This window comes from Rhinatrema bivittatum, chromosome 8 (assembly GCF_901001135.1).
Source record: "Rhinatrema bivittatum chromosome 8, aRhiBiv1.1, whole genome shotgun sequence".
NCBI lineage: Eukaryota > Metazoa > Chordata > Amphibia > Gymnophiona > Rhinatrematidae > Rhinatrema > Rhinatrema bivittatum.
The window spans coordinates 180,067,011-180,094,869 of NC_042622.1; the positions used below are offsets into that span (position 1 = coordinate 180,067,011).

General features: G+C 49.7%; 1 protein-coding gene across 4 annotated transcripts in view; it reads right to left on the reverse strand.

Annotated features, from left to right (window-relative positions):
* ACACA (acetyl-CoA carboxylase alpha) overlaps nucleotides 1-27,859 on the reverse strand; it is a 210,694-nt gene that overhangs the window by 31,035 nt on the left and 151,800 nt on the right. For all 4 annotated transcript variants that reach the window (XM_029611735.1, XM_029611732.1, XM_029611734.1 and 1 more), the window contains 7 exons: nucleotides 26,600-26,743; nucleotides 25,532-25,652; nucleotides 21,393-21,489; nucleotides 13,391-13,487; nucleotides 12,482-12,617; nucleotides 1,602-1,779; nucleotides 52-164 (listed from right to left, as the gene is read on the reverse strand). In XM_029611735.1, the coding sequence (XP_029467595.1) occupies nucleotides 52-164; nucleotides 1,602-1,779; nucleotides 12,482-12,617; nucleotides 13,391-13,487; nucleotides 21,393-21,489; nucleotides 25,532-25,652; nucleotides 26,600-26,743 (886 nt within the window). The remainder of the gene's footprint in view (nucleotides 1-51; nucleotides 165-1,601; nucleotides 1,780-12,481; nucleotides 12,618-13,390; nucleotides 13,488-21,392; nucleotides 21,490-25,531; nucleotides 25,653-26,599; nucleotides 26,744-27,859) is intronic.

Sequence of the window (27,859 nt, forward strand, 5' to 3'; positions counted from 1 at the left end):
TTCCTCCAGCTCCTAACAAACGCCACAAGAAGCAAACTGCTTGCCACGTACCGAGTCGCTCGGCCAGGTGGATATAGACAGGATCCACCCGACGCATGGTTTTCACCAAATCTTTCCTGCGGAACTTAATTTCCACCGTCCCTTCCGGCTCCAGAACACCTCCCCTGGGAAAGAAACGAGTGAAAAACAATAATAAAAAAAAAAAAAGCAAATTCCTCCCCTTCATGCATGATCGGAGACAAAAATCATATGTCTATAAATACAGAAAGGTACAGGTAGGAAATGTAAAGTGTATTTCCCTATAGTCGGGAACAAATAGGCGTACCAGTCCACCCTGAAAGCAGTAACTTTTTAATAGATACAGGAGTGGGATTGACTCTCTGTAAAAAGGTGTTTCGGAAGTTAGGAGCCTCTGCACTAATAATCTACGTATTATCAAAGCTGAGTATCTGATGGAATAATTTGAGGATGGGCACCAGAGAAACAAGGTGAACGCCAGGTTCAAATCCCGCTCCCGTATCTATTAAACCTATCTCTATAGAGTAACATATCACTGGGTTTTAGAACATGCGGGCATGACAGGCAGAGAAAAAAAAAGGGTGGTGGGTACATGGGATGAGCAGAGGGGAGCCTGGAATGGAAGGAAGGGAGGGGAAAGCCAGGGTTCGGTACCCCTTCAGAAATGGACACAGACTACCTGGGCGGTGTCATTTTTGTGTTTCTGGGTATAGAGAACATGGAGACTTGTATGTCTGCGTGCACACACACACACACGAGAAGGGCAATTTTGAAAAGCGATTTAGCCAGGTACAGTGGTCGTTGGTACAATACCCACTCCTTACCCAGATAAAGCCTGCGGGGGTTAGGGGGGAGAGTGTCAGCATGCATCCTTTTATTTGCAGGAGGCGGCGGCATTCTCGGGGATGGAGGCGCGGTTAAGTCAAGGAGGGAAACAACGTGCTTAGATTACATTTTCAAGTGGACATGTCCTATTTCCAATGGAAAAGGGCCCATAGAAAAAGCAGGTGCAAACAGCTGCTGGGTTCTTCCTGCAGAGTTTACGCCAACAGGGGGGCGGCAAATGCTTCAAATGGATGCAAATGTTCCCGGCCTACGCTTGAGCGATGCTTACAGAGCACCGTCGGGATGCGCATGCAGCGCTGTCGAGCGTGAACCGTGCGCTATCAGTTTATAGCTTTCATTTTTAAATAGCATCGATTCTTTACGGCGCAGAGTAAAGCTCGGCGGTACATCGAGGAACCGTGCATCTCCCCGCATGGAAACAGCTTCTCAGCAGGGGTGGTGGGAGCAAAAAAAAAAAAATAGATGGGACAAGCACAGATGGTCCTTCCTGGTGGAGAAGCGAGGGGCAAGCTGAAGATTAAATTGGGGACCGACTCTGTGGAACGGCGGCAAGAAGGGAGATGAGCAGAAATGGAAAAAGATGAGGGCCGATAGATCAGCTGAGGCGCAGGGCAGTTAAGCGACTTGCACAAGCTCACCCAATACCCTGGGAGGGTGAGACTGGAACTTGGATCTCTAGATTCTAAACTCTCACGAGCATTTTTCTCCCTCTCCTCGGAGAGTGCCGAAGGCTGTACCTGCTGTCCTTGTCCGCATACATCTCCATGCGCCGTGGATTGATGGTGGGATCGATTACCACCCATGATCCCCCTCGGAGCTCTGCCTGTGGCGGGATGTAAACCAACACTGGCTGGCGGTATTTATGCAATCCATCCACAATATAGGCACCGAACTTCAACACCTGATCGTACATGTCTGGCCAAGGAAACAAAGTCAGTTTACTTCTCAAGCAAGAATCAACATTCAGGCTAGAATACTAGAACACAAGTAGAACATTTATAATACTTTTCTCAATTCTAGATTTATTTCCTAGTATCCAGATGTTCTGCTACTGCCAGATATGATGATTTGATTCGTATTTCTGGGCTTTGATGCTGAGCCTGGACATCAAAACATAAGAAGTGCCATGCTGGGCCAGATCAAAGGTCCATGGAGTCTCCAGCAGTGGCCAGTCTGGATCATTAGAAATACCCGGCACATCCAAATCTTTGTCACTCACTCCCAGGGATTAGCAGTGGCTTTCCCCAAGTCCACCTGGTTAATAATTGTTTATGGACTTTTCCTCCAGGACTTTGTCCAAACCCCTTTCAAACCCAGCAATGCTGGACACCTTGACCACATCCTCCAGCAACAAATTCCACAGCGTAATAGTGTTCTGAGTGAAAAAATGCTTTCTCCAGTTTGTTTTAAATCTGACACCTGCTAGTTTCGTGGCATGTCCTCTAACTCACATCCATTCAGAAAGAATAAATGACTGTTCCCTATTTACCAGTTCCACCCCACTCATGATTTTATAAATGTGTCTATCATATTCCCTCTCCGCTGTCTCTTTCCCAAGCTGACGAGGACTAACCCCTGTCTCATCACAGAGGAACTGTTCCATCCTCTTTATCATTTTTGTTGCCCTCCTCTCCACCTTTTCTAGTTTTGCTGTCTCTTTCTTGAGATGGGAGCGACCAGAACTGCACACAGTATGCAAGGTGAGACACAGAGAGCAGGCAACATAAGCTACGTCAGGCCTACATGCAGCCATACAGCTCTCAGACACTCCAGAGGTGAGGAAGTGGAGAAGCAGACATCTGTTGTGTTAGCTTTCACTGGCGTGCAGGGTTGCCAACTGTCGGTAAAAGATCCCCCCCCCTTAAAAAAAAACTGACATGTCCATAAAAATAGTTTCATCTCCGTAAAAGCATCACGAGCAGCCAGGCCTGCTTCCAGTGCCGTGGGATCAGGCCCTGCAAGGCTGCAGCGCTCCGCATTCGCTGGACCGCCCGAGCGCCTTGGCACATGTCTAGGTATGGCGAGAGTCGTACAAATAAAGTTAGATTGTTGGTAAAAATCTGGAATACGGTCAAACATTTTCATGAGTTGGCCACCTTGCTGGAGTGGTTTATTTCTGCTTACAAAGTGGCTGTTTCTTTTTCTAACAGATAAAGTTGCTTCTGTTTCTAGACCGTCTCTTCTGTTTTACGTCAAGGTTTTGCATTTATTTTCCCATTTTGTTTTATTCAGGTTCGCTGGGGGTTGGAGGATTTTACACACACACACACACACACACACACACACACCACAATTGAGAGGGCAAAAAAAATACCACTAAAATGTTAACTGTACCTCAGGGAACGTTGGTTGAGCATTTTGTAATAAAGTCCATAAGTAAATTAGGCGTTTTATTTACTTACGGGGCTCATTCACATATAATGGCCAACAGTGAAATAGCTTAATGAGCTGGCCTCTAGATTAGCTGTGAAGGCCTAAAAGCGACCATCAGTACATTCACAGGCAACAAGGCCACACGCACGCACACAAGAAGGCATAGACACACACAGGCAAGGCAGGCATACGCACACACAGGCAGCACGACCACAGGCAGGCAAGGCATACGAGCACACAGGCAGGCAGGCATACGTGCACACAGGCAGGCAGGCAAGGCATACAAGCACAAAGGCAGCATGACCACAAGCAGGCAGGCATACGTGCACACAGGCAGCACGACCACAGGCAGGCAGGCATACATGCACACAGGCAGGCAGGCATACGTGCACACAGACAGGCAGGCATACACGCACACAGGCAGCACGACCTCAGGCAGGCAGGCAGGCATACGTGCACACAGGCAGCACGACCACAGGCAGGCAGGCAGGCATACACGCACACAGGCAGGCAGGCATACACGCACACAGGCAGCACGACCACAGACAGGCAGGCATACATGCACACAGGCAGCACAACCACAGGCAGGCAGGCATACGTGCACACAGGCAGGCAGGCATACGCGCACACAGGCAGGCAGGCATACGCGCACACTGGCTGCTCAACCACAGGCAGGCAAGGCAAAGGAGCACACAGTCAGGCAGACTGCAGGTCTGGATTTAGGCTTAGGCAACCTAGCTGCTGCCTAGGGTGCCACATTCTGAAGGCACCAAATATCCAGGAATGGAGGAGCCAGCTTCTGCTTGTTTTAGGGCCATGTGCCGGCAGAACCTCAAAGGGGTGCTGCCGCCATGGTACTCTGCCTATGGACACCAAAATCTTAAATCCACCCTGGCAGGCAGACACACAAAGTCTGAACCTAAGAGCTTGTATTCACTTCTCCCATCAGACCAGCAATGCCACCTTTCACCTCCCAGGTAATCCCAGAATGAAAACCTCCTTTCATTCTGCTTAAAGCTTTCAAGAAACTGAGTGGTGGTATTTTTTTTTTTTATAATTTGTTATTTCTATCCCATTTTAGGGAGGGGGGGGGAGAGGGGGAAGTAAAATAATAAGCCTAACACGAAAACCCAACTGCGACTGACCCCCGCAGCCGCCACAGCGCAGCAGCTTAATGTCTCTGGGATTTGCATCCCTATCAAACTGCTCATGCTGAGGCAGGACGCTGCTGCTAATTTCTGGTAAATTTCACGCCTGACGTCTCGCCGTCGTGGGTCATTGCCGGTTCTCCTAAATAAACTGCTTCCAAATGGCTCCTCCATCCAAATATTCAACTGCGGGGGGTGGGGATTTTTGTTTTTGTAATTTAATTTTGCATTGCTATGAATCGCCTTTCAGCCCAGGGAGAGCTCCGTGCAAGAAAGCATTACTGCGATCTTGATATATTCTTTATGTATGCATGTATGTATGTATTATATATATATATTTTTTTTTTTTGCTGCTTGAATTAGACCTCCTAGGCAGACTAGTAAAGAGGTTTTTTTCCCCCCCTTCCACTAATGTCAATTTTCAGCATAGCAAGAGCCGTCTCTAATCTTTTCCTACCCATTACACACAATTTTGTCTCATTTTATCCACAGTGCAGTCGGCTGCTGGTGGGGTGAGCGTGCACGCGCGTGCGTGTGTGTGTGCAATGAGGGGTGCTGTAATTGTGCACTTTCCCTTCTCGCATAATCCCCCTGGCCTGAAACCCAAATTTTAGACCACCCCTCTTCTTCCCCCTCCTCCCGAGGAATCTCTAGACTGACAAGTCACTTTTAAAAGTCTGCTCTCATGCTCCTGTACACCAGATAATGGGCTGCAAAACCACCTCTCCTACATATAGAAAGAAAAGGCAGTTTCTCTTCCTGTCTGCTTCTCCCCCCCCCCCCCCCCTCTCCTCACATCCGAAACATGATGATGGTTAAAAAAAAAAAAAAAAAAGGGAATACAATATATACTATTTCCCTGTGCACCTCCAACCCTACTGCAGAACTGATGCTAGGCATGGCTAGCAGGCCACTGGTGCTAGAAATGACTTCTTGACTCCCGCTAGCTTGGCATTCAGGGGTCGAAATTGCATGTGCTTGGTGGCCACAATACCTCCTCTTGGGACTGAGAGGCTGGTAAAAGCAAAATGACAAAGCAGAGAGATTTAAGTGCATTTTCAGACAGCTCTGTATCCGTTTAACACGCGTGCAGTAGGACACATCTCGGAGTGCGATGCTGCTGGCAAACGGACGTTTGCCCTACAGAACCTAAAAACTGAACTCCAGCATTACCTCTTCTTTCTTACTTGGGTATTATTCCAATACCTCTCATTCTCTCCCCATCTCCAACCCCATCAAAAAGTTCCCTTAGTCGGATATATGTCCCCATGAGAGAATAAAACTGTAAACCCATTCAAAAAGTGAAATAATGTTCTCTCTACAGTCCATTATAAGAACCAGAGGGAAGTAAGATACAAACATACTGGCATATTTTAAAATCTTTTTCTTTTTTTCCCATTCACGTGTAAAATTAGCGTTCCAGCTGCCGCACTGTTCCTAGAGAAGGCAGGATTCTTTAGAAGCTGGGCTGCCTTTTTATTGGACTAATGTCAGAAGTATCCAGAGAAACATGGACCACACAAAAGACCCTCTGTGACCTCCTAAAGCCATGCCCACCATCAGCTCCAGATTCTACTTCCCAGACTGACCGGTGTCAGGACACTGGGCTCTATGGACCACTTGCCTAAGTCAGCATGCTACATCTATTTCTATGTCTACGTCTACCATTTTCCAAGTTATCTATCTGAGTAGGTGCTGGCTTTCCCATTGCGTGCTTTTAGCCACAGTAAGAGGAGGCTTTGCCGGCAGAGAAGAGTGGGAGGGAGGGATGGTGTTAAGATCAGGACAGTGAAATAGCCCGTGTACATTTGATTTTTCAAATGTGCGTGAAGTATTTTACCACCCACACAAAATTGGAGGTGCAAACAAATACAGACACTTTTACAAGTCATAGGCAATTTTTTTTAAAAACAGACATGACCCTGGGAAGGTTCTCTTCCAAAAAACTGCCTATGCCAGGTAAGAAGTGCCTGCACACATGGGCAAATTCCACAGGCTACTCAAATATTGCCCCCACTGGGCAGCAGAAACGCATGTTCCTTGTTCGTACCCGGATCAGTCCAGACTCCTGGGTTTTGCCTCCCCTCCAGCAGATGGAGACAGAGAAGTTCTAACGGACCGTCCTATACCCCTGAGGTGCCACCTAGAGTCTGTCAGTATTTCTCTGTCTCCAGCAGATGGTGGAGTTACAAAACCTTTAGTCTGGGTTTAGTGTTAGGTTTTTAGTTTTGTTAGTATTCGTTCCTTAGGGAATCTTAAAAAAAAGAAAGGACAAGGATTTAGTAACCAAAAAAAAAAAAAAAGAGAGAGAAGATATCTCTTTAAGCCTCCCAGGGGGTTGTTAGGTCCTGGTGGGATCATCCCCCCTGGTAAGAGAGGCTCTGGAGCAGAGGGTTGGGAGCCCTATAACTGCCCACGGCTGAGGGTGATACCGGGGAGCCCGGTTCACTCACCCTCTGTAGATCTGCACACAGGACAAAACAATGCTGAGGTGATTTATTTAATTTCTAAGCCGGCCTAGCGGTCTCTTTCTGCCCTCCTTCCTTCCAACGCCATTTTCGCTGTCCTTTTCAGTTTCTACGAGCTCCCGGGGGTTTGTTTTAGTCGCGCTGGTTCTTTTTCCGGGCCCCGATCCTAATTTAGCTCGGGGATCATGCCGCATGGTGTGGCCTGCGGGCTGGAGTTTGTACCGGGTGCTTGTCGGGAGGGGAAGGCTCTTCGGGAAAGCTGATTCCAGCGAAGTTGCATCGCAGCAGCTCTAGAGCACGCAGGGATCCTGGGAGCGCAAAATTGCTGCAGCAGACTCAGGACCATTTTCTTCTCAGCGCAGGTACTGAAGCCTTACTGCGAACGTTCAGGGAGCAGGAAAAGGCTGCCCTGGGGGAGGGGAGCTCTCTGCCACCTCTTTCGCCGCATCCTGCTGCCCCTGGGGGGGCAACTTGCAGGCAGCTCAGATCTCTTCCTCAGAGGAGGAACGGGGGATGGGCTCGATTGCGTCTTCTTCCTCGTTCTCCTCTGATTTTGTTTTGTTGCTGCATAAAGCCTTCAAAGCACGAAAAGCAGCAAAGAGCCAGGGTACTAAGGTACCCCGTGAGGTCCCGCCGTCGCTGGGGGCTGGGACAGGAGCTTCATCACTCCACAAGTGTACCAAATCACACAGTGGCATAGAAGCCCCCAAGGCCAAACGCCGTCTCCGGTCTTTTTCCTGTCAGGTGGACAGTTCAGATACGGACGGGGTGGATGAAGGCGAGTCTCGTCCGCAAGCCCCTGGGTGAGGGACCGGATGCGGATCAGGATCACCAGCTCCAGCCGGCCAAACCAGTAGATGCGCCTTTAGTGGAGGGCGATGATCCCAAAGTGGTCCTCCTGTTCAGAAGGGATGAGCTTGGTCCACTTATCCCGGCCATTCTGGAGGTTCCTCCGGAGGACTCACGGTTTGGGGCTATGGATCCGGTGATGGTGGTCCTCGGGTCCAGCTCGATCTTTTCCATTTCATATGTCACTTACAGATCTTTTGTTTAAGGAGTAGGACACTCCGGCTCTTGGTTTAAAGGTAAGTCGAGCTATGGACAAGTTATACCCGCTTCCGGAGGAAGCGCTGGACCTCCTTAAGGTCCCTAAGGTAGACGCCGCGGTCTCGGCAGTGACCAAGAAAACCAACATAACAGGAGCCACTGTCCTGAAGGATTTGCAGGATCGCAAATTGGAGTTGCAGCTTATAAAGATTGTTGAGGTTTCGGCCCTAGGATTCCGGGCAGCTATGTGCAGCAGTTTCACGCTATGAGTCAGTCTGCGCTAGGTTCAGGATTTGCAAGCTGCAGTATCCCTTTCTGCAAGTGAGGCGGTGCAAGCAGGGCACCTGGAGATGGCAGTAGCTTACAGTGCTGACGTGCTTTATGATCTGTTACGGACTTCTGGCAGGACTATGGTCTCGGCCGTTTCTGCCCGCAGGCTCCTCTGGCTTAGACACTGGGCTGCGGATGTTTCGTCTAAGGCTCAACTGAGTTCCTTACCCTTCAAGGGTAAGCTTCTTTTTGGGCAACAATTGGAGGACATGATAAAATCTCTGGGGGAGAATAAAGTCCATAGGCTGACGGAGGATAGACCCAGGACGAGAGGATCCTTTCCTCAATGGACGAGATTTCGGGGAAATCGCCGGTTTCACTCTTCACGTTCCGCCGGTTCGTCCTTTCGACAGGGTCCCGGCCGCCAATCTTCTTGCAATCAGTCCTTTCGAGGGCGCTGGCCTGCCAGAGATGGAGCCCCACAATCTTATGGGGGTCCCAAGTCAGCGCAATGAAGCGAGGCCGGTCCACTCTTCCGTCCCAAGAATAGGGGGGAGGTTATTCCTTTTTCTAGTAGAGTGGACCAACTTAACCTCTGATCAGTGGGTCCTCAGTATAGTTGAACACGGTTACGCGTTAGATTTTGCTTGGCCGATCCACGACCAGTACATGGTTTCCCCATGCGGGTACCACTAAAAACGCCGGGTGGTAAAGGACACTCTGTGGCGGTTACAGGACCTAGGCGCCATAGTTCCGGTACCTGCAGGAGAGCTCAGGCAAGGGCGCTACTCCATCTACTTTGTGGTGCCCAAAAAGGAGGGCATCTTCCGTCCCATCCTAGACCTAAAGAGAGTCAATCGGACTCTAAAGGTGCCTTGTTTTCGGATGGAAACTCTTCACTCGGTGATAGCGTCTGTACACAAAGGGGAATTCCTAGCATCTCTAGATCTGACAGAAGCTTACTTGCACATTCCTATACGCCCAGATCATCAGAAATATCTGCGGTTTCTGATCCTGGGGCATCATTTTCAATTTTGCGTGCTACCGTTCGATCTGGCGACGGTGCCCAGAGTCTTCACCAAGGTGATGGTGATTGTGGCAGCAGCCCTACAAAAGGAGGGGATCTTGGTACACCCCTACCTGGACAATTGGCTGATTTGAACGAAGTCAGAGCACCTATGCAGGGCAGCGGTGCAGAGGGTGTTACAGATGTTGAGCTCGTTGAGTTGGGTGGTCAACCTTGAGAAGAGTCACCTGGTTCCCTCCCAATCCTTGGAGTTTTTGGGTGCTTTGTTCGACACGATCTTGGGAAAGGTTTTCTTTACCGAGGAAAGATTGTCTAAGCTTCTCACTCAGGTGGAGACCTTGCGATCCATGCCTCTTTCCAGGAGATTATTTGCAGGTCCTTGGTTCGATGGCTTCCACTCTCAAACTGGTGCCCTGAGCCTTTGCACATATGCATCCTCTTCAGTCAGCCTTGCTCTCCCGGTGGAATCCGCTCTCCGAACAGTTTCATCTTCTCCCACTGACGGATTTTGCACGGTCCAGTCTTCTTTGGTGGCTGTGTCCAGACAATTTACGATGGGGTGTGGATTTGGAAATTCCCTTCTGGATAGTGGTAACCACCGATGGCAGCCTCTCCGGGTGGGGAGCGCTTTGTCGAGGAACGACAGTGCAAGATCAGTGGATGAGGTCAGAGTCTTCTTGGTCGATCAATCGGTTGGAGACCAGAGTGGTTCAGTTGGCGCCTCAGGCCCTCTTTCCCTTAGTAGAGGGGAGATCAGTGCGGATTCTCTCTGACAATGTGACGACGGTGGCTTACATCAATCGTCAGGGTGGAACTTGGAGTTGTCCGGTGGCGACGGAGACTCAACTTTTAATCAGCGGGGCAGAACAGCACCGGTACAGGATAGCAGCCTCTCATATTGCTGGAGTGGACATTGTGCAGGCCGATTTTCTCAGCCGCCACCAGTTGGATTTATTTATTTATTTAACATTTTTATATACCGGGATTCATGTAAAGATCCAGGAAAGTGGGAACTCTCCAACGAGGTTTTCAGTCTCTTGTGCAACCGATGGTCCAGGCCCGCGATGGACCTGTTGGCAATGTATCGCAATGCCAAAGCTCCTCGATTTTTCAGCCGTCGAAGAGAGCCAGGAGCGGAAGGTGTAGACGCTCTGGTGCTTCTGTTGTACGTCTTTCTGTTGTACGTCTTTCCGCCATGGCCATTGGTCGGCAAGGTTCTACGCCACATCGAGACTCATTTGGGCAAGGTGATACTCATCGCGCCAGAGTGGCCAAGGTGCCCGTGATTTGCGGACTTTCTCAATCTGGTGGTAGACGGCCCGCTGAGATTTCATCCGTCCCAGAGTCTGCTGCGACAAGGTCCTGTTTATTTCACAGAGGTAGATCGCTTTTGTCTAGCGGCATGGCTTTTGAAAGGCGGAGATTGAGAAATAAGGGTTACTTGGAGGAGGTGATTACTATGCTTTTGCAGTCCTGTAAAACTTCTACCTCCACAGCCTACATCAGAGTTTGGGGTATGCTCGAGGACTGGTGCCTGAACCACGCGGTGGAGCCATCCAGGGCTACTATTCCAGATGTTCTGGCCTTTCTGCAGGCAGGTCTAGTAAAAGGTCTAGCCTTCAATTCCTTACGAGTTCAGGTGGCAGTCCTTGGTAGTGTTCGGGGAAAGGTACAGGGCCTTGCTCTAGCGTCTCATCCGGCTGTGGTTCGTTTTCTGCGTGACGTTAAACATCTGTGTCCTCCGATTTGGAACCCCTGTCCTTCGTGGAAGCTCAACCTGGTTCTCCCTGCCCTTTGTAATGCGCCTTTCGAGCCACTGAAGTGGGCGACCTTGAAACATCTGACATTGAAGGTCGTTTTCCTCGTGGCTATCGTATCGATGTGGCGTGTTTCTGAGCTTCAGGCCTTATCTTGTCGGGAGCCCTTCTTAAGGATTTCTAACGAAGGAGTTTCTTTACGAATGGTTCCCTCCTTTCTTCTGAAAGTAGTGTCCTCTTTTCATTTGAATCAGATGGTGGAGCTCCCGTCCTTGGCGGGCCTAGATCTTTCTACTTCCGAGTCTAGGGAGTTAAGACAGTTGGACATCAGACGCGTGCTGATAAGTTATTTGGAGGTCACGAACGGTTTCCGTCTTTCGGACCATCTGTTTGTCCTATGGAGAGGTCCCAGGAAGGGTCAGAAAGCTTCAAGGACCACCACTGCATGCTGGCTTTCGGCTTACCTGGTTCAGGGCCATCCAAATCCGGTCGGTCTCCGGGCTCATTCTACTAGATCGCAAGCGACTTCGTGGGCGGAATGTCAGCAGGTGTTGCCGCAAGAGATTTGTCGAGCAGCTATGTGGAAATCACTGCACACGTTTGCTAGGCATTACCGTCTAGATGTCCGGGCCACAGAGCCCGGTTCCTTCGGGGCCAGTGTTCTCCAAGCGGGGCTCTCTCAATCCCACCCTGGTTAGGGAAACTTTGGTACATCCCAGGAGTCTGGACTGATCCGGGTACATACAGGGAAAGGAAAATTGGTCCTTACCTGCCTATTTTCGTTCCTGTAGTACCACGGATCAGTCCAAAGTCCCACCCATGGGGAAATGGAGAGTCCGCTCGGTCGGTTGATGTTCATATTCTTCAGATTTATTCAATGCATTTTGATATTGTGCGCCCATCTTCAAAGGGTAGGAGAAGGGGCATGTTGTCATTCATGTTACCAGTTTTCATTCCCTCTGCTCTACGAGGGGTGGGGAAATTTTGGTTGTACTAGTTTACTTTTCTCTGCTTGGGTACAGTGTAATACTGAGACTCTAGGTGGCACCTCAGGGGTATAGGACGGAGTCAGTCAAAACTTCTCTGTCTCCATCTGCTGGTGGGGAGGCAAAACCTAGGAGTCTGGACTGATCTGGGTACGTACAGGGAAATGATCCCCCTGAATCTTACACATAATTATACCTGCTATTATGGCACAGAAACTTTTCAGGAAAATTTATATGCACACTTCTGAAAATGCAAAAAAGTATGCATGGAAGCCCAAACCCTATCCCCAGGATGCCTCTCCTCAGTCTGATTAAACATACACAAGTGCAAGTTTACTCACATATCAGGCTGGCAGTTATGTGAAACCCATTATTGCGGGCAAAATGCTGGTTTACCAGCAAAAATGCCTTTGAAAATCCTATGGAGAGCACCCGCTGAACCGAAAACATTTTGCACTAACGAACTCCCCTCTGAAGAGCTTTAAAATGTGGGCCTGCATGTAAAGGATGCTGTTTCCCCCAACATGCAAATCCCAATCACCTTTCATGCCACCCGAGAAGCCTCGCCAGTTGGCAAACACCATCAGTGGAAGGCCCTCGCGGTTGAAGTCCTCGATGGCCTGAGCCGTCTTGAAAGCGGAATCGGGGAACCATACCTGGCCAGCCTGCTGGATTATCTGACGAAGAAGAAAGGGCAAGGCACAGAGTTACATAAGAACATAAGAAATTGCCATGCTGGGACAGACCAAGGGTCCATCAAGCCCAGCATCCTGTTTCCAACAGAGGTCAAACCAGGCCACAAGAACCTGGCAATTACCCAAACACTAAGAAGAACCCATGCTACTGATGCAATTAATAGCAGAATAAGGAAACCAGATAGCCCCATGCCACACGGCCCAGGCTGAGCCAGTCTGACTTGAAGTCCCGAAGAAACTGTATCGACAAGCCCAAAGATGCAGTGGGAGTAATCCCAGGGCTAGCTCAACCTGTCTTTTATGGTCACCTCATCACAGAGCACAGATAAAATGAGACAAACCTCAGAGTTGTGCAGTGCAGGAAGACAGCGCTGCACAACTGCCTGTAAGGTGGGTGGAGGCTTATGGAACTGAGCACCAGATCTTTTAAATGCCCAGTAAATCCTTGGCCATCAGCTGTAGAGAGAACTTAGTGCAAGCTCTGAAATTCCATTTTCTTTGTGCAGCAACTTAGATATGTAATCTCCTCACCCCTCAAAAAAGACAAACCAAAACAAAATATGTTTTCACTGTGAACTGTGCCGCTCTGGGGAGGGAATGAATCACACAGGCACCCTGAGACTCTCACTTTTATGGTGCAAAGCAGCGAGTGTTGTGGTGGACGCTCTTCTGTAAAACCTAACAACCAATAAAATATGCTGCGCTTCAAGCCACATAAAATTAACTTTTTAGAAAGGTCAGCAAGTCTTACTTACTTTGGCTTCCGAGTCCAGATTTGCCGGGTCGGCCGGGATGCTCAGCTCCACCGTTCTGGTTTCCACAGCGACCACACCTAGAGGTATGCCGCCCAGTCTGCGGGCCAAGCCGGGGGAGAGGAAACCCAGCATTAGCACACAAGAGAGCACGGACTATGTACCGACACCTCAAAACACTTGGAACAAGAGACACTGAGATACGGCGTGGTTTCTCTGCTCATGAGGGGAAAGGGGGGAGGGGAGAGGACTGAAAACTTGTTATGGTTTTAAAATTTTAATGCTGTCTGGTGATACTACCGTACCAAATCTAAGGCTTTGGATTGTCTGTAAGAAACCATCTCATGCATTCTTGTGGTATCTGCTAAAACATGTCAGTTTCCACAGTTGCTCTTGTGCACACAGATGCTGCAGAGTGGAAACAGAATACTAAACGCAGGATGTAGGGTTTTTTTTTAGGTGCGTTTCAGCAGTGCAAAGCACCCGTTGTGGTGGCTCTGTTAGCCTGGCCATACGCATGCTTTGGGGCTCCTCCCTCTGGACAGATTTGGCTAAAATTTGGTTAGAAAGTTTCTTCTTGAGGTTCTGTCAAATATCTTCCAAATCCATTCAGGTGGAGAGGGCTGGATTTAAGATTTTGGCACGCACAAGCAATGGTGTGGCAGCTCTGCTGACGCATGACCCTAAAGCAAGCAGAAGCAGACTTCTCTTTGGCCCGGATATTTGGGCACCTTCAAAATTTGGCATTTTATTTAATTTATTTAAGGGTTTTTATATACCGCAGCTCGTTAGCAAACATCACCTCGGCATCCTAAGCACTTGCCTATGCCTGAAGCTGGGCCTGTAGGTGGAGAACCCACAACAGATGTTCCAGGAAGGCACAGCTGTCTCTGAACAGGCAGGAGTAGGTGGGAACTGTGGCATAGAACTCAAGGCGACCAGGCAACGTACCTTCTGTGTGTTACACTAGAAGCATAGACTTCTGCTTATTTCCCGTTCCAGTGCTGGGTGACAGCCATGTTCCTGCCCAGTGATCCTTGCCCTAGTCAAAACCCAGCCCCAGCTCTATATTCTGTTTCCATCAAGCATGTAAGCCACATTTTCACCATAAAATCCCAAGCATATATGAGCAGGAGGGCAGGGAACTGCAATCCAAAAGCAACCTTTGTATGTTTTATGTCAGGAGTGGCCAACTCCAGACCTCAAGAGCCACAGGACGGGCCTGGTTTTCAGGATATCCATAATGAATATGCATGAGATAGATCTGCATAAAATGGAGGCAGCGCATGCAAATCTCGCTCATGCACATTCATTGTGGATATCCCGAAAACCTGGCCTGTTTGTGACTCTTGAGGGCCAGAGTTGGCCACCCCCGCTTTATGTTATCCACATAGGATAAGAGCAGAATATACAATTTAAAGAAATAAATAAACCTGAAGGCCTCAGGCAGGGTATTTGTTGTGGTTACGAATCCTGGGGGGGGGAGGGATCATGTGATGTGCTGAAGGAGACAGACATGAGCTGCTGATGCTCCTGAGTCGCCAACACATAATCCTTTGCAATCCTTGGCCCTCACAGGGAACAAACGTATTATAAAGATGACTCTAGACGTCCCCTCTAAATGTCTACCGGATATGTTAAAAGTTAAAGTTAAATAATAAAATAAATATGTGGGCTGAAAAGCCTAGCAAAATCGGTGAAAGATGATAATAAAGTATCAGCTGGTAGCAGGGAGCAGGCCGAAGACCAGGCCTCAGAGGATGAAGGGCCCGCATTGGAAACGCAAGTTGGAAACCCGAGGCAGCTAAAAACCCTATTTGAATCCTTTACAATAAAACGTACCGCGACGATTAATAAGAAATCAGCAGTAGTTGTGGAAAAAGTGGCTGAATTAGTGGCCTCAGTATAGGACAACTCGACTTGGATAGATGCGTTGGAAACGAGGAAGGCGCTGACCGGGGCAGGGTGTAAGATGAACGGTAAGAAACGGAGGTACTCGGAGATGATGGATAAAATCGATGATCTCGAGAATAGGGGGTCTCCGGAGGAATATTCGGATAGCGGGGCTACCAGAGAGGTGAGGAGGGTACAGCCCTGCTTACATTTTTCAAAACGCTGGCTCCCGGAGTCGTTTGGCCTATCTGAGAAGGAGCGGGGGGCACATTAAGCTTGAAAGAGTTCATCAAGCACTCGCGCTGGCTCCTGGTCCGGAGGGTTGGCCCCGAACGCACACTTTCACGGGTAAAACGCACATTGTAATGCAGCCAGAGAGAAAGGTGATAATTTTGTTTTACAAGAATAAGCGAGTGATGTTTTGTCAGGGCTTTTCCGAGGCAGTCCAGGAAAAAGGCGCTGGATTTGCAATGACCGAAAAGGTAAATCCAGAGGAAGGGCTTCGTGTATGCTCTTCTGTACCCAGCCAGTCTGAAAGTGATGATAAATAATCGGCCAAAAATCTTCGATTTGCCGGCGGAGATCCAGCACTACTTGGATTGAACGGGAGGGGGGAGGGGGGGGGGGGGGAGTCCTGCAGGCTCACAAGCAGAAGGATGCGGCAGCGACATCCGAGGCCTAACCACGTGAACGCAGCGCAGAGAGCGGTTGCAATTACTGGAACAGGGCACAGCAGAACGATGGGACAAAGATCAGGCACGAACACAGCATGCACTTGTGATTCCCCTGGACAGCGTTATGCTCATTTTGTTTTTTCCTTTTTCTGTCTTATGTGGGTTTTTTTTTCTTTTTAGTTTCTACTTCAACAGTGACAATGCTTTTTTTTGAACACTTCTTTGAGTGGGGGGGGGGGGGAGGGGTGAGTGGGATTTTGGGGAGGGAGGTATACGTGGGTGGCTGATGGTAATATATGGGTGGGGAGCTGAGGGGGGGTGGTGGATTCAGGAGTGCTGGGCTGCTCGAGGTGCATCAAGAAGGAAGAGGCACAGAAGCTCCCAGAAAGAGTTGGAGAAAGGACGGCTGCAGGAGGAGACATCTGGGGGGCACCTCGGAGAGGACACTGAGACGAACACAAAGGGGGGGGGAATTGACGCTGTCTGCCTGGTTTCCTTTACAGATCGGGCTGAAGGCTAAACTCATGACCAGGTGGTTTTCTTTATTTGTAATGTGAGGCTGGAGTGATATGTCGTCCTTTTATTGCAGGTTATGTCTTTACCTGACAATTCTGACAATTTTTGTTATTTTCACTTGCAGTGGGTTGATTGGGTGGGGCGGGCATGGCAAATGCTGAGTAAAATATGCTGTAGATTTTGAAGTACGAATGGGGGAGGAAGAGGGGGATGGGGTGAGATGTGGGGTAGCGGGGGTTTGCAGGTTCAGGAGGAGGGGAAGCAAGGGGTGGGGTCTGAATGGAATAAGGTGGCAGAGCTTCGGTCCCGAGGATGCTCCTGACGGAGAGTGAGGTCGCTTGGAAAATGGGATGAGGCGGGGAGGAGGAGAGTGGAAGGGCTAAGATGGTTGGAATGGTGCTTAGTGGATGGCGTTTGGCTCTTTCTGTACCGTGGGGATTGGGTGTTAAAGTTGCTGAAGGGGGAATTTGGAGGGTTGGTAGGGTGGTTGAAAAATAAAAATGGCAGACACAGGGGCGGATTTTAAGAGCCCTGCTCGCCTAAATCCGCCCAAAACCGGGCGGATTTAGGCGAGCAGGGCCCTGCGCGCCGGGAGGCCTATTTTACATAGGCCTCCTGGCGCGCGGCGTTTTCGGGGCGTGTCGGGAGCGTTCCGGGGGCGGGCCCGGGGGCGTGGCTGCGCCCTCCGGACCCGCCCCCAGGTCGCGTCCCGGCGCGCAGGAGGCCCGCTGACGCGCGGGGATTTACGCCTCCCTCTGGGAGGCGTAAATCCCCCGACAAAGGTAAGGGGGGGGCTTAGACAGGGCCGGGTGGGTGGGTTAGGTAGGGGAAGGGAGAGGAAGGTGAGGGGAGGGAATGGGGATAGGCTGCGCGGCTCGGCGCGCGCCGGCTATACAAAATCCATAGCCTTGCGCGCGCCGATCCAGGTTTTTAGCAGATACGCGCGGCTCCGCGCGTATCTGCTAAAATCCAGCCTACTTTTGTTTGCGCCTGGAGCGCAAACAAAAGTAGGCCTATTCGCGGAGTCTGAAAATCCGCCCCACAGTGTTCACTACTTGTGCGGATTGATAACAAGAAGTAGCTATGGTCAGAGTTTACATGTACGAGATGCTGGATGTATTATTTTTCATATGGGGATGGCCGATTCCAAAATGAATGTAGTGTCTTGTGACGTTCGGGGCATTATATCCCTAATAAAGAGGAAACACATTTTTCAATGTCTAAAAATACTCTCCCTCAAGACTGAGCTGCTGCATCGACCCTCACCTGACTGATGAGGAACAGGAAAAGCTTCCGAGGGAAGGATGGGGCAGATATATTATGCTTCTTTCAATTTCAAAAGTAGGGGGGGGGGGGGGGGATTGTATTCTTATTCATAAAGACCTGCCCAGGAGGATCCAGGAGGTAGCTTCGTTCTTACAAGAGGGGGTCTTGTATGGGCAGTCGTCGGCGGTAGTGAATGATTTTTATTTGCAAATGAGGGATCTAGTGGCTGCGAACTCATCTTTTCCCATTTTAGCTTCCAGGGATTGGAATGTATGTTTGGATCCTGCTACGGACAGGTCACGGCCAGGAGGAGGTGAACAGAATAAAGGGTTGAAGCAGGTGATCCAGGGGGGCAGACCGGGTTGATGTACGGAGGGCTAGTTGCCCTGGTAGTAGGGACTACACCCACTGTTGGTCAGACCATGACACCTAGCGTCATTTAGCCTGTTTTCTTTGCTCTCAGAGCCTCGTGAGTAGAGTGAGGGGAGCAGATCATCCTTCCCTGTTTATCAGATCATCTCCCTATAGAGCTCGCTCTTCATATTTTGCAGGCATTGCCACGAGAACATATCTGGCGTTTAAACGTTCCCGTGCTAGGGACAGGAAGATTTTAGGGATATGATCACAAAAGAGATCAAAGCGTTTCACGAAATTCATTCCACGGAGGACCATAGTCCGGTGGTTCTTTGGGAAACACTGAAAGCGGTCCTGCGCTGTAGGATTATCAGGAACACCAGCGCTTACAAACGGGTTAGAGAGGCCAAGGAACGGGTGCTGGAAAGAGAAACTGGGAGGTTGAAGGTTCGCCATAAGAAGGGGTGCTCTACACGGACATGGAGGCAGTTTCTGGCTCGGGGGCGTGAACTGGAATTGTTACAGGCTGAGGCAACAGAAAGCTCGATGCGTTTCATGTGACAGAAAGTTTATGAACATGGTAAAAAGGCAGGTAAATTGCTAGTGAATCTGCTTAGGAAAAGAGCCAGAGGGAATATAAGGACTTACAATGTGCGGCTGTCGTGTAATCCCCAAATTATTAATGACACCTTTCGGTCATACTGTAAGGGAAAGGAGTCACGCTCTCTGGATGCTGTGAGGGAAAACCTGGGAAATATTCAATTGCCTAAGGTCACGGACGCACATAAGGAACGGCTGAGGGCTCCTCTCATCCTAAAGCAGCTGGATAGAGTGATGAAGTCACTGCTGCTGAAAATCTCCCTAAATGTAGCCACTGAACATTTTTAGAAACCTGACCGTGATTTTTGTACAATAAGCAGTTCCACGGGGCGACAGAAATCCAGCAGCAACATGGCCCATAGCTAACATATAAAATGGATCTAGCCCATCAGTTTCAATCCGAAGACATCCATATAGCCATCAAAGGATGGAAGGATTCCTGCCAACAATCTGTGACCAAGTGAACAGTGGCAACCATAAAAGCTCACCTGGCCATCATGTTTCCAGGCAGGAAGTCATCCAGGTGACCATCAGATTTAGAGGAATTCCTGCCAACCTCAACAACCCTCAGGTCCTGGCCCAGTGTCCCAACCTGTGGCCCTGTGCTGATTCACCCAGGGACATGAGCAGACACAAATCCACAGGTGCCCAACAGTGCAGTTACACAATCCTTATTAAATTTGATGTACCTTAGCCTGGTGAAATAATCCAGCCCTACAGCCAAGGCAGCCTGGGACTGGCAGCTTGACATGAGGATCCCCACCAGAAGGAAGATACACAGCGACACAACTGAGGAAATGTTGGCGGATAAGGGACTGACCCAGTCTGCCTGCTCTGCCCTAGCCCTGGTTATTAACTTTCCTTCCCCTTTCCACCAGGATCTGTGCCATGACTGTCACCGTTTCTCAGCCTCCAGGGGGACAAGCTTGGCTGCTTGCAGGAGGTTGCTCCTTATACTTTTTGTTGTTTTTCTGTGTGTGTGTGTGGGGGGGGGGTGTGTGTGTAACCAATATTCCCCTCCCCTAAATATATCCGAGAACACGCCAAATCCCTTCGGCTGCTGCGCGCTGATCAGTTTTGCTATTTATTTATTCTGACTTGATTTCTGCTTACTCAGAAGCCACTCGAAGCCGATACAATGTAATCACACACACAAAATACAAATCTCCGCCACCCACCTTCCAACCTCATCTAATGCACCCATCCATCCGTTGCACTAAAATAGCTTCCACCTTTCAACCTACCCACCCTACAATTACAATAAAAATAACACAAGATTAAAAATCAAATTAAATTCCTACGTCACCCATTCTACCCCTAACCCAGTTATAGCTCACAGCCCCAAACCTCTCAACAGTCTGCAAGGCTCGGAGCAGAACGCATCTCCCAGAGACAGTAAACCAAGGAAATGAAATCCCTGGAGTTAGCCACATCTTCCTGGAAGCCTTAAGCAGGCACCACGCCACTCGGGCTGTGTCGATTCTCCCTTTTGGTCCTCTGCTGTTCTGGGTGTTCCTGTCCAGACCTCCAGCCCTCTCCCGCCTGCCCGTACTGCAGAGCTCTGGTTACCTCCACCTCTGCTGCTGCTGGTGACTCCGGACATCCGCCACTCTCACCCCCCCAAAAGAAGAAATATTCCCTCTTGTGTGAAGCTGAAGCAAAAGGAAAGTTCGGAGGAAATTTAGGAGAGGGCGAGAGGCAGAGAAATAGGAGGAACCGTCGTATGTTTTAAGATGGAGAGGCTCCTCTGAGCTGGAGCGGCTTCACCAGCAACACTGCCAGAAGTGAAATACTTCCTTCCTGCCCACTGTCGGGGTAATAGCCTATTTATTCTCTCCCTACAGTTACTTACAATTCTAGCAGACTCCCCCCCCCCCCCCCCCCCCGCCATTTAAATGTTTATAATGAATTTAGGAGAAGCGAAAGGCTGGAGAGGCAGAAGGCCCTGGAGAATCTATCCTCCTGGCACATTCACATCTTAGCTTTACCAGACAGCGCTGCTTAAGCTCCTCCTAGCCCCATCTTCCCGGCGATGCCATCCCTCCCCTCCCCCCCCCCCCCAATCTGAAGGTGCCAGGGTGTCTCTGGGCAGAAGGCTGAGGTACGCTGGTGGAATTGGGTTTCTGACCGCTCCATCAGGGAGATGGGAAAGATTCGCAAATGCAGGATGTGCGTTTGCGCCGACAGAGCGGTGAGCTCCCACCGTCATACGTCGGAAATGTTTCTGGGGGCCTGCTGGGAGCCTGCGATATCTCGCTTCAGGGCCAAATGACTTGATCTGAAATGGGAAAGGGTAGGAATTGATGTAGTTGCCTTCCCCCTGCCCCCCCCCCCCCCCCAGAAGAGATACAGTGTGGGTAGCGGGCACTGCAAGCTTCTCACATCGTGCCCTGCCGGGCAGGGGAGCAGGGACTACCTCTAAGACATCAGAGGGCAACTCCATTTCCATGTCCACTCAAAGCCTTTGACCTCTGCCGAGACTGTGTAAAAAGGGTACAAAGCAGTGTGTCCTGGCAATCCCAGCCGCCTGAAATCTTACCAAAAGCCACCAACTCATTTCACGAGGGCCGCTGGCTGAGATAGCTTCAAACTAGAAAGCTAAGCGCGGGGGGGGGGGGGGGGGGGGGGGAGAAGGCTCTGTCCACCCCTGCGGCAGCCCCTCCAGCCAGGGTGGGCTCCAGCGAGGTCTGAGGAATACGTACCTGGCTCTTCCGACCACCACAGTCTGAGCCCAGGGCTGCATGATCTCCGAGAACGAGTCGTAGTCAAAGAAGCCGCTCAGCCACTGCTCTTTCTGAGCTGCAGAACAAAGTGACAGGGTTACAGTCCCTCCGCAAGCACTTTTTATTATTTCATTTATTTATTTATTTAGAAATATTAGCGGTGACAGAAGGGAGCACGCCGCTAGTGAGGGTTCAGCATGGCCTCTTTCATTTGCTGCTCTGCACAGAGAGAGAGAGAGTCATCTATCAGCACAGGCGATGAAAGGTTTCCCCCGCAGCACGGGCAGCTTGCGCATTTTTTAAATAAATACGTTTGCTTTGGGTTACTTGGAGGGGGGAGGGGAGTTCCTATATTGCCCCCTGACTCCGTAAACCCTATTTGTCAGGAATCAACTGGAGTCAAGCCAGTTGCAGTTTCCACACACCGGCACCCCCCTCCTGTTTTTAACCCGGCTAATGAGTCCTCTCTCTCTCTCTTTGCGTGGTAGCGATGATCAGGAAACGCACTGTTCCTTACCATGGCCAGAGCTCATTAAATAAAATAATCCAAAGATTAAACACACACTGGGCTCAATATTCAAAGCGTGTTCAGTGCCACTTAGCCGAAGAAGTAGGACTTATGCGGTTAAGTAGCGGCCACTGAATGTCCACTTTCATTCAGCAGTGCTTCTTAGCAGCCCAAGTCCCTTATATGGCTAAACAGTTAGCAGCATAACTTCCGGGCAGGCAGTGGGTGGGTTGGGGCAGAGTGACTTAGCTGCATAACGTATGCAACTAAGCAGCCACAGTCGGTCTCAGCTGCATAAGTTAACTGGCTACGCTAGACCCCTGTATAGAGCGTATACGGCTGAGCATGAATACATACGTGCATATTCAGCGACATAGCCGTGCTGCTGAATACACCTTGTGACGTAGCCAGATAAGTTTATATCCAGCCAAGTTACTTAAATGGCCAGCTTTCAATATTGGGCCCAGCAACACCTTCCACAAAGCACGTTCCCCGCACAGACACAGGGAATGCAATCTCACAGCAATTCCCACAGATAAAAAGATTTTTTTTTTATTCCGGGGGGGGGGGAAGGGGGCAACCCCTCCCCCCCCCAAAATGATGGTCTTTAAAACTGACCACTCTGCAAATGTAGCTCCACGCCGCAGCGGAGGCGTTTCCGGGGCGGGGTCAGGGTGGGAGCATTGTTTAAGGCTGAAAATCTCTGTGGGGTCCTTTTCCTTCAGCAATTTTTTTTAAAGTGAAAGGTGGAGGGTGAAAAGTTCCCATGGATTCTGCGCTTTGAAAGCTGCTCCCAAAATGGGAGCACACAGGTCCCTGAAGGAGGAAAGCAACCTAAAGCCAGGTCCTAGAAATCAGAATCATGGCTACGCTTGTGGGCCTTTTAGCCCTAAATTCCTAGAAAATTCACTGAAAACAGGAGAATTTTTTTTTTCCATAAGGGAAAGAGGATACGGGATAAGGAAAGGAGAGGGCAGGGTATGGATAGGATCTATTTACAGCCACCGGAGTGACATAAAACCCTGCATCCTAGCACAGGGTCATGCTGCATGAAGACTCAGAGCTTCAGTGAGGACACATGTGCAATGCGAAGACCGACAGACAGGTAAATGATGCTAAACGCTGATCTTGTACCTGCATCCCATACCCTGTGCAATTCCTTAAGAAAGAAAAGCCTCTTAAAATTCCTGTGCTCAGACACGTATTATAAGCTCTTGCAGGCAGGAACCTTGCAACCAGGTGATTTACCTTACGTTGCGTGTCTTGCGTACACCGATAATCCCGCTTGTTAATTACGGAGGGTATCGGGGCTGGCCCCTTGGCTTCCTACAGCAAACCCAGGCCCAGCTTCCATTCCCCAGGCTGGCCAGGGCTGGTAGTTGTCCCCCCAACCTCACTGCTCAGCGGCGACACCTACTGGCTGAACGTGGGGTGCACGTGTGCCGGGTTCCAGAGGGATTGTGCCGTCACTGCCCAGAGCTGTCGTGGTAATAGCTGGATTAGGGAAGGATATAAAGATAGGCCAAATAACCGGGTAACTGTGCACAAAGGCTCACATCGCTGTAGGCCCAATAGAGGCCGGCTCCAATTAAGGTGCAAGCCCAAAGGAACAGAAGGAAACTGCTGTGTCAAAAATGAATTCAATAAGTCTGTGAAATTATTACATAATAACATAGTAATGATGGCAGTCCATCCAGTCTGCCCAGCCAGCTTCCTATGGTAGTATCTGCTGTGCCATGTAGGTTTACCCCCCATGCTTCTTTTAAGGGTAGTAACTGCCGCTCTATGCAGTTATTTCCAAGCCATATGATAACCAATAAAACTTTTTACCGCCAACAATATTTTTACTGGGTGATGAGCCTTCTTGAAAATTCAGACACTGGTGCTTGATGTGCTTTGCTTATGGGCCTGGCCTTAGAAGCAGTCCTGTGCTTTTCCCCTCATGTCTGCATATCAGTACCCCAGACCGGAAAAGTCAGGGCCCTCCCCCACCCCCCAGCCCCTACCATCAAAAGCATCAAGGCTTTATTGGTTAAGGATAATAATCCCACGCCTTCTGTTAAGAGCAGTAACTGCTGCTCTGTGTGGGTTACCCCCATGCTTAGCAGTTTCCCAGACCCCACTGGTATCGTCCGTTGGCAGAAGAGGGCCCTGGCACATTCTGTGAGGGAAGGTAGAGGCCCATCCACTTTTCATTCAAGCCCCTGTTGGAAGTCTGTAAACCGCTAAACTTTGCACTCTCCCTTTCCCTCTCCAGCCCTCCCCCACTCCCTCTGCACATGGCTTTTTTTTTTTTTTTGGTAAATCTTTTAAAGGTGAACAAGGACTTCCGTGCCTCCGAAAACATCGGTCCAAAACCAATTAGAAGCAGGGACCCAAGCCAGCTAACCTTTGCTGGCTTCCAGCAGGCTGCCGAGCGCTTTATCACACCCAGGCCTGTAATTGTGCCTTGCTTTCCTGGCCCCCCTGCAACCATCTATTCCAGACTATCTCTCCATCGCCAGCCCAGGCTGATGCTTTAGATTCCAGCTCAGCATCGGGGCGCTGCTTTGAAGAATATCACGCCGCTATCTCGCCTAACAAATGGCTTTAACTTTTCACCCAGGAGATACCTGCTCCAACTTATCACCCACAATCATCTGCTTCCCCTTAACGCCTCCACTAAATTAAAATCCAGAGTCACTTGGAGGCTGGTGGCGGGGGGTGGGGGAAGAGCGCGCTGGCACTTAGGATAGCAGGATGAATGGCTGGGGAGATGACGAAAAAATATTAGCCAACTTCTCCCTTCTCTCTCCCTCCCCACCCCTCTTCTCAACTATCCCTGTCAGAAAATGAAGTTTATTAGAAATTGTACTTCGGTGCCTGGAGCTCATTAATAAGACAAAGGCTAATGATAATTTGGTTGGCGACTCAGTGAGGGTCACTTATGTACCCCCCCCCTGAAGATGAGCTGCAATGGCTTCATCTCCGATCAGTCCAGTTATTCTACATACAAGCACTCTCCTTCAGCCTATGAATATTATGTTTCACAAGGGGAAAAAATATATTTAAAAAAATAATAATTACCCCGACTGGCTCTTCTAAACCAGCCTTCCTTTTTGGGGTCCGTGCCCACATGTGGCAGTACACGCCAGGTGACGGAGGTCACTCACTCATGAATCTGTGGCACTGAGTCACCAAGCCAGACGGGGGGGGGCTGACTGCTGGTGCGACAGGAGGGTTTTGTCATGCTCCAACGGAGGAACTGCAAGGGGAGGCATTTTAAAGCTGCGACTATAACTTCAAGACCTACAAGCTAAGCCAGTCCCAGATTTGTCAGATAGTAAAGATGGACTTTTTCCCATTTCTCTAAGAATGGCAAGATGAGAAGCCCGTGCAGCCGACGTGACACGACGGGACGGGCTTAGACTGTCAGGCCTGGTTTGGCCCTGCTTAGCCAAGGAAACAAGAACCGTGCTCCCCATCCCCTCCCCCCCCGACTAAATCTAAAGGCTAGGACTCCCATTTAGCAGCCCAGAGCACCAGAGTCGGGGGTCTGAACCTAGAAGCCAGCACAAAAATAAAAGCAAGCAAAGCATTAGAGTGTATGAAGATCTGCTGCTGTACATACTTGGGTGAGGGCGTCCTGCCAGCATCCAGCGAGGGTCGTAAGGGGCCTTGGTAGGGACAAACTCGATGACTCTGTCGATGGGGTCCTTGGCAGCCAGAATAGGGACCGGACTGGAAATGCACTTTAAAAAAAAAAAGACACAGAAATACCTAAAAGGAACTGTTCCTTGATTAGCGTTTCCCCAGCATTCAGCACTTTGCCTCTTGCTTGTGTACCAGATGTGACGGGTGGGTGGGGGGTGTCATGGGGGCTGCAGAAGATGTATTTATCCATTTTTAAAATTTATTTTTTTTTATTTAACGTTTCTTATATCCCGAAATTCGTTAATAACATCACATCGGTTTCCATAGAACATAAATGCAGCAACAATGGCATTACAGTCAAACTGATTTGGAACTGGGGAGGAGAGAAACTAAGCAACAGGGCGTAATAATTAACAGGGTCTATGAGGGGGGATGCTATATTTAAAATGGGGCTATTACAATAATCTGCTATAACTTGTAACTCCATGTTGGGGGGATATCAAGAAGAGCTTTCATGTCAGCCCATCAGATAGCAAATTTTCATTTGCAGAGGGGTCTTAATAAGGCAAAAACTAGAAAAGTGGAAGCCAATGTTGATAGAGCTAAGACCCTTCAGGAAATAGAGGAAACCTCTGGGAGAGGATGCTCTACTGCAAGCTTTTGCCTTCTTTGAGACTGAGAGGAGGGTATTGACAGCTGGCTCCTGAATCAGTTCACTCCCAGCAGGAAGAACGTCAAAGTTGACTTTGAAATAAGCAGTTCCCAAACCTGTCCTCATGACCCTCACAGCCAGTCGGGTTAATATGTGAGAAGAAAGGCAAGAGACAGATTTATCTGTACTAGAGACCGACTATGTGCAAATGTTTCCCATGCACGGCATTTGCGGGTATCCTGAAAATCTGACTGACTGGGGGGGGTGTCCCGTCCCCAGGACAGATTTGAGAAGCGCTCTCTCAAATATTTTCTAATTCTTCCTTTAATGCTTCATTGCCAACGACCCTGCCCAGCCAGGAGCCCGGGCAGAGAAGCTGGTGCGAGAACTGACCTTTGGCATGTAGGACAGCCAGTGCAGGATGGTGTACACCCCTTCAAAGTCGTCGTGGACCGTGCTGTGCGTCACCCCGTTGTTGTGCATGATCTGGATTCCTCCCAGCTGGTTGTTTGAGGTGTACACTTCTCGCCCAAGGACCTTCCCAAGACACCAAGAAACAGAGACGGACATTAATTACCACTGGGCAGGAAGGGGAACCCCACTACTCTCCACCTCAGCTTGGCTTCATCCTGTGCACAGTTATGAGCTCTCTTTCTCTTGCAGGTCCATGGGTTGCAACATCTTCTGTTGAATCAACAGAGAGAGGATGCAGTGCAAGAGTTCTGAAGTCCACTTGGACCCCCCCTTCTTCAGATGTGCATCTTTACATCGGGCCAATACAAAGGAACCATTACCCGCAAAGAATCCAGTTTACGCCAGCACCAGTGTGGCTCCTGGGACTTTGCAATTGCTCATGGTATTTAAAAATACTGAAAAGCGTCAATGAAGACCCTCCTGGGCCCATCTAATGAATGGTGGCCTGCAGTAACTACTTGATCCAAACTCCACACAGCCCCACCCTCTTTCCTATCCCCTGATGCAGTGGCCTGCAACAGTCATGGACACCGCTGCCTTGTGCATTTTTTCCTGTCTCTCTTTTTCCATTTCTTCTCTCTCCCCTCCCCCCACCCCCACCTTCTGTAAAAAATCGAACCTCGATATGTTTTGATCCCTCCACAAAAAGTTTTCAAAAAACTCGTAAGCTTCATTCAGCCAAAAGGAGATGTGGAGCCCAGCCACATCGCCCACCCCACGTGCTCCCATCCCACCCCCTTCCAGTACCTCATGGCAAAACATACAGACACCACCGACGTGCGCGTCTTGAGCCATCGGTTTCCACCAAAATGGCATCGCCGTCACTACACTCTCACTAACAGCATCACTGAGACGCCCATTTCAGTCAGAAACATTTAAACCCACAAGCTCTTTGTTTTCCAAATGCAAAGAAAGAATAAAAAAAAAAGCACACTACAATTCTTTCCAGGATGGTGCAGAACAGAGTTACTTTTGTTAATGTGGCAGGGTTCTTCCCGGAGGTGCATGGAGGTGCTCAGGTTACGTTCTTTCATGCCAAGGGAGCTACTCCAAGCTATAGGCGAGGGAGGCAGCGGGAGAGGGTAGGGGGCTGGACATCCCCTGCTTCAATCTCCACACACATGGGTGGGCACTGCACCCTTCTCCTCATTCTCCCCACCCTCCGGGTCTCTTTCCACT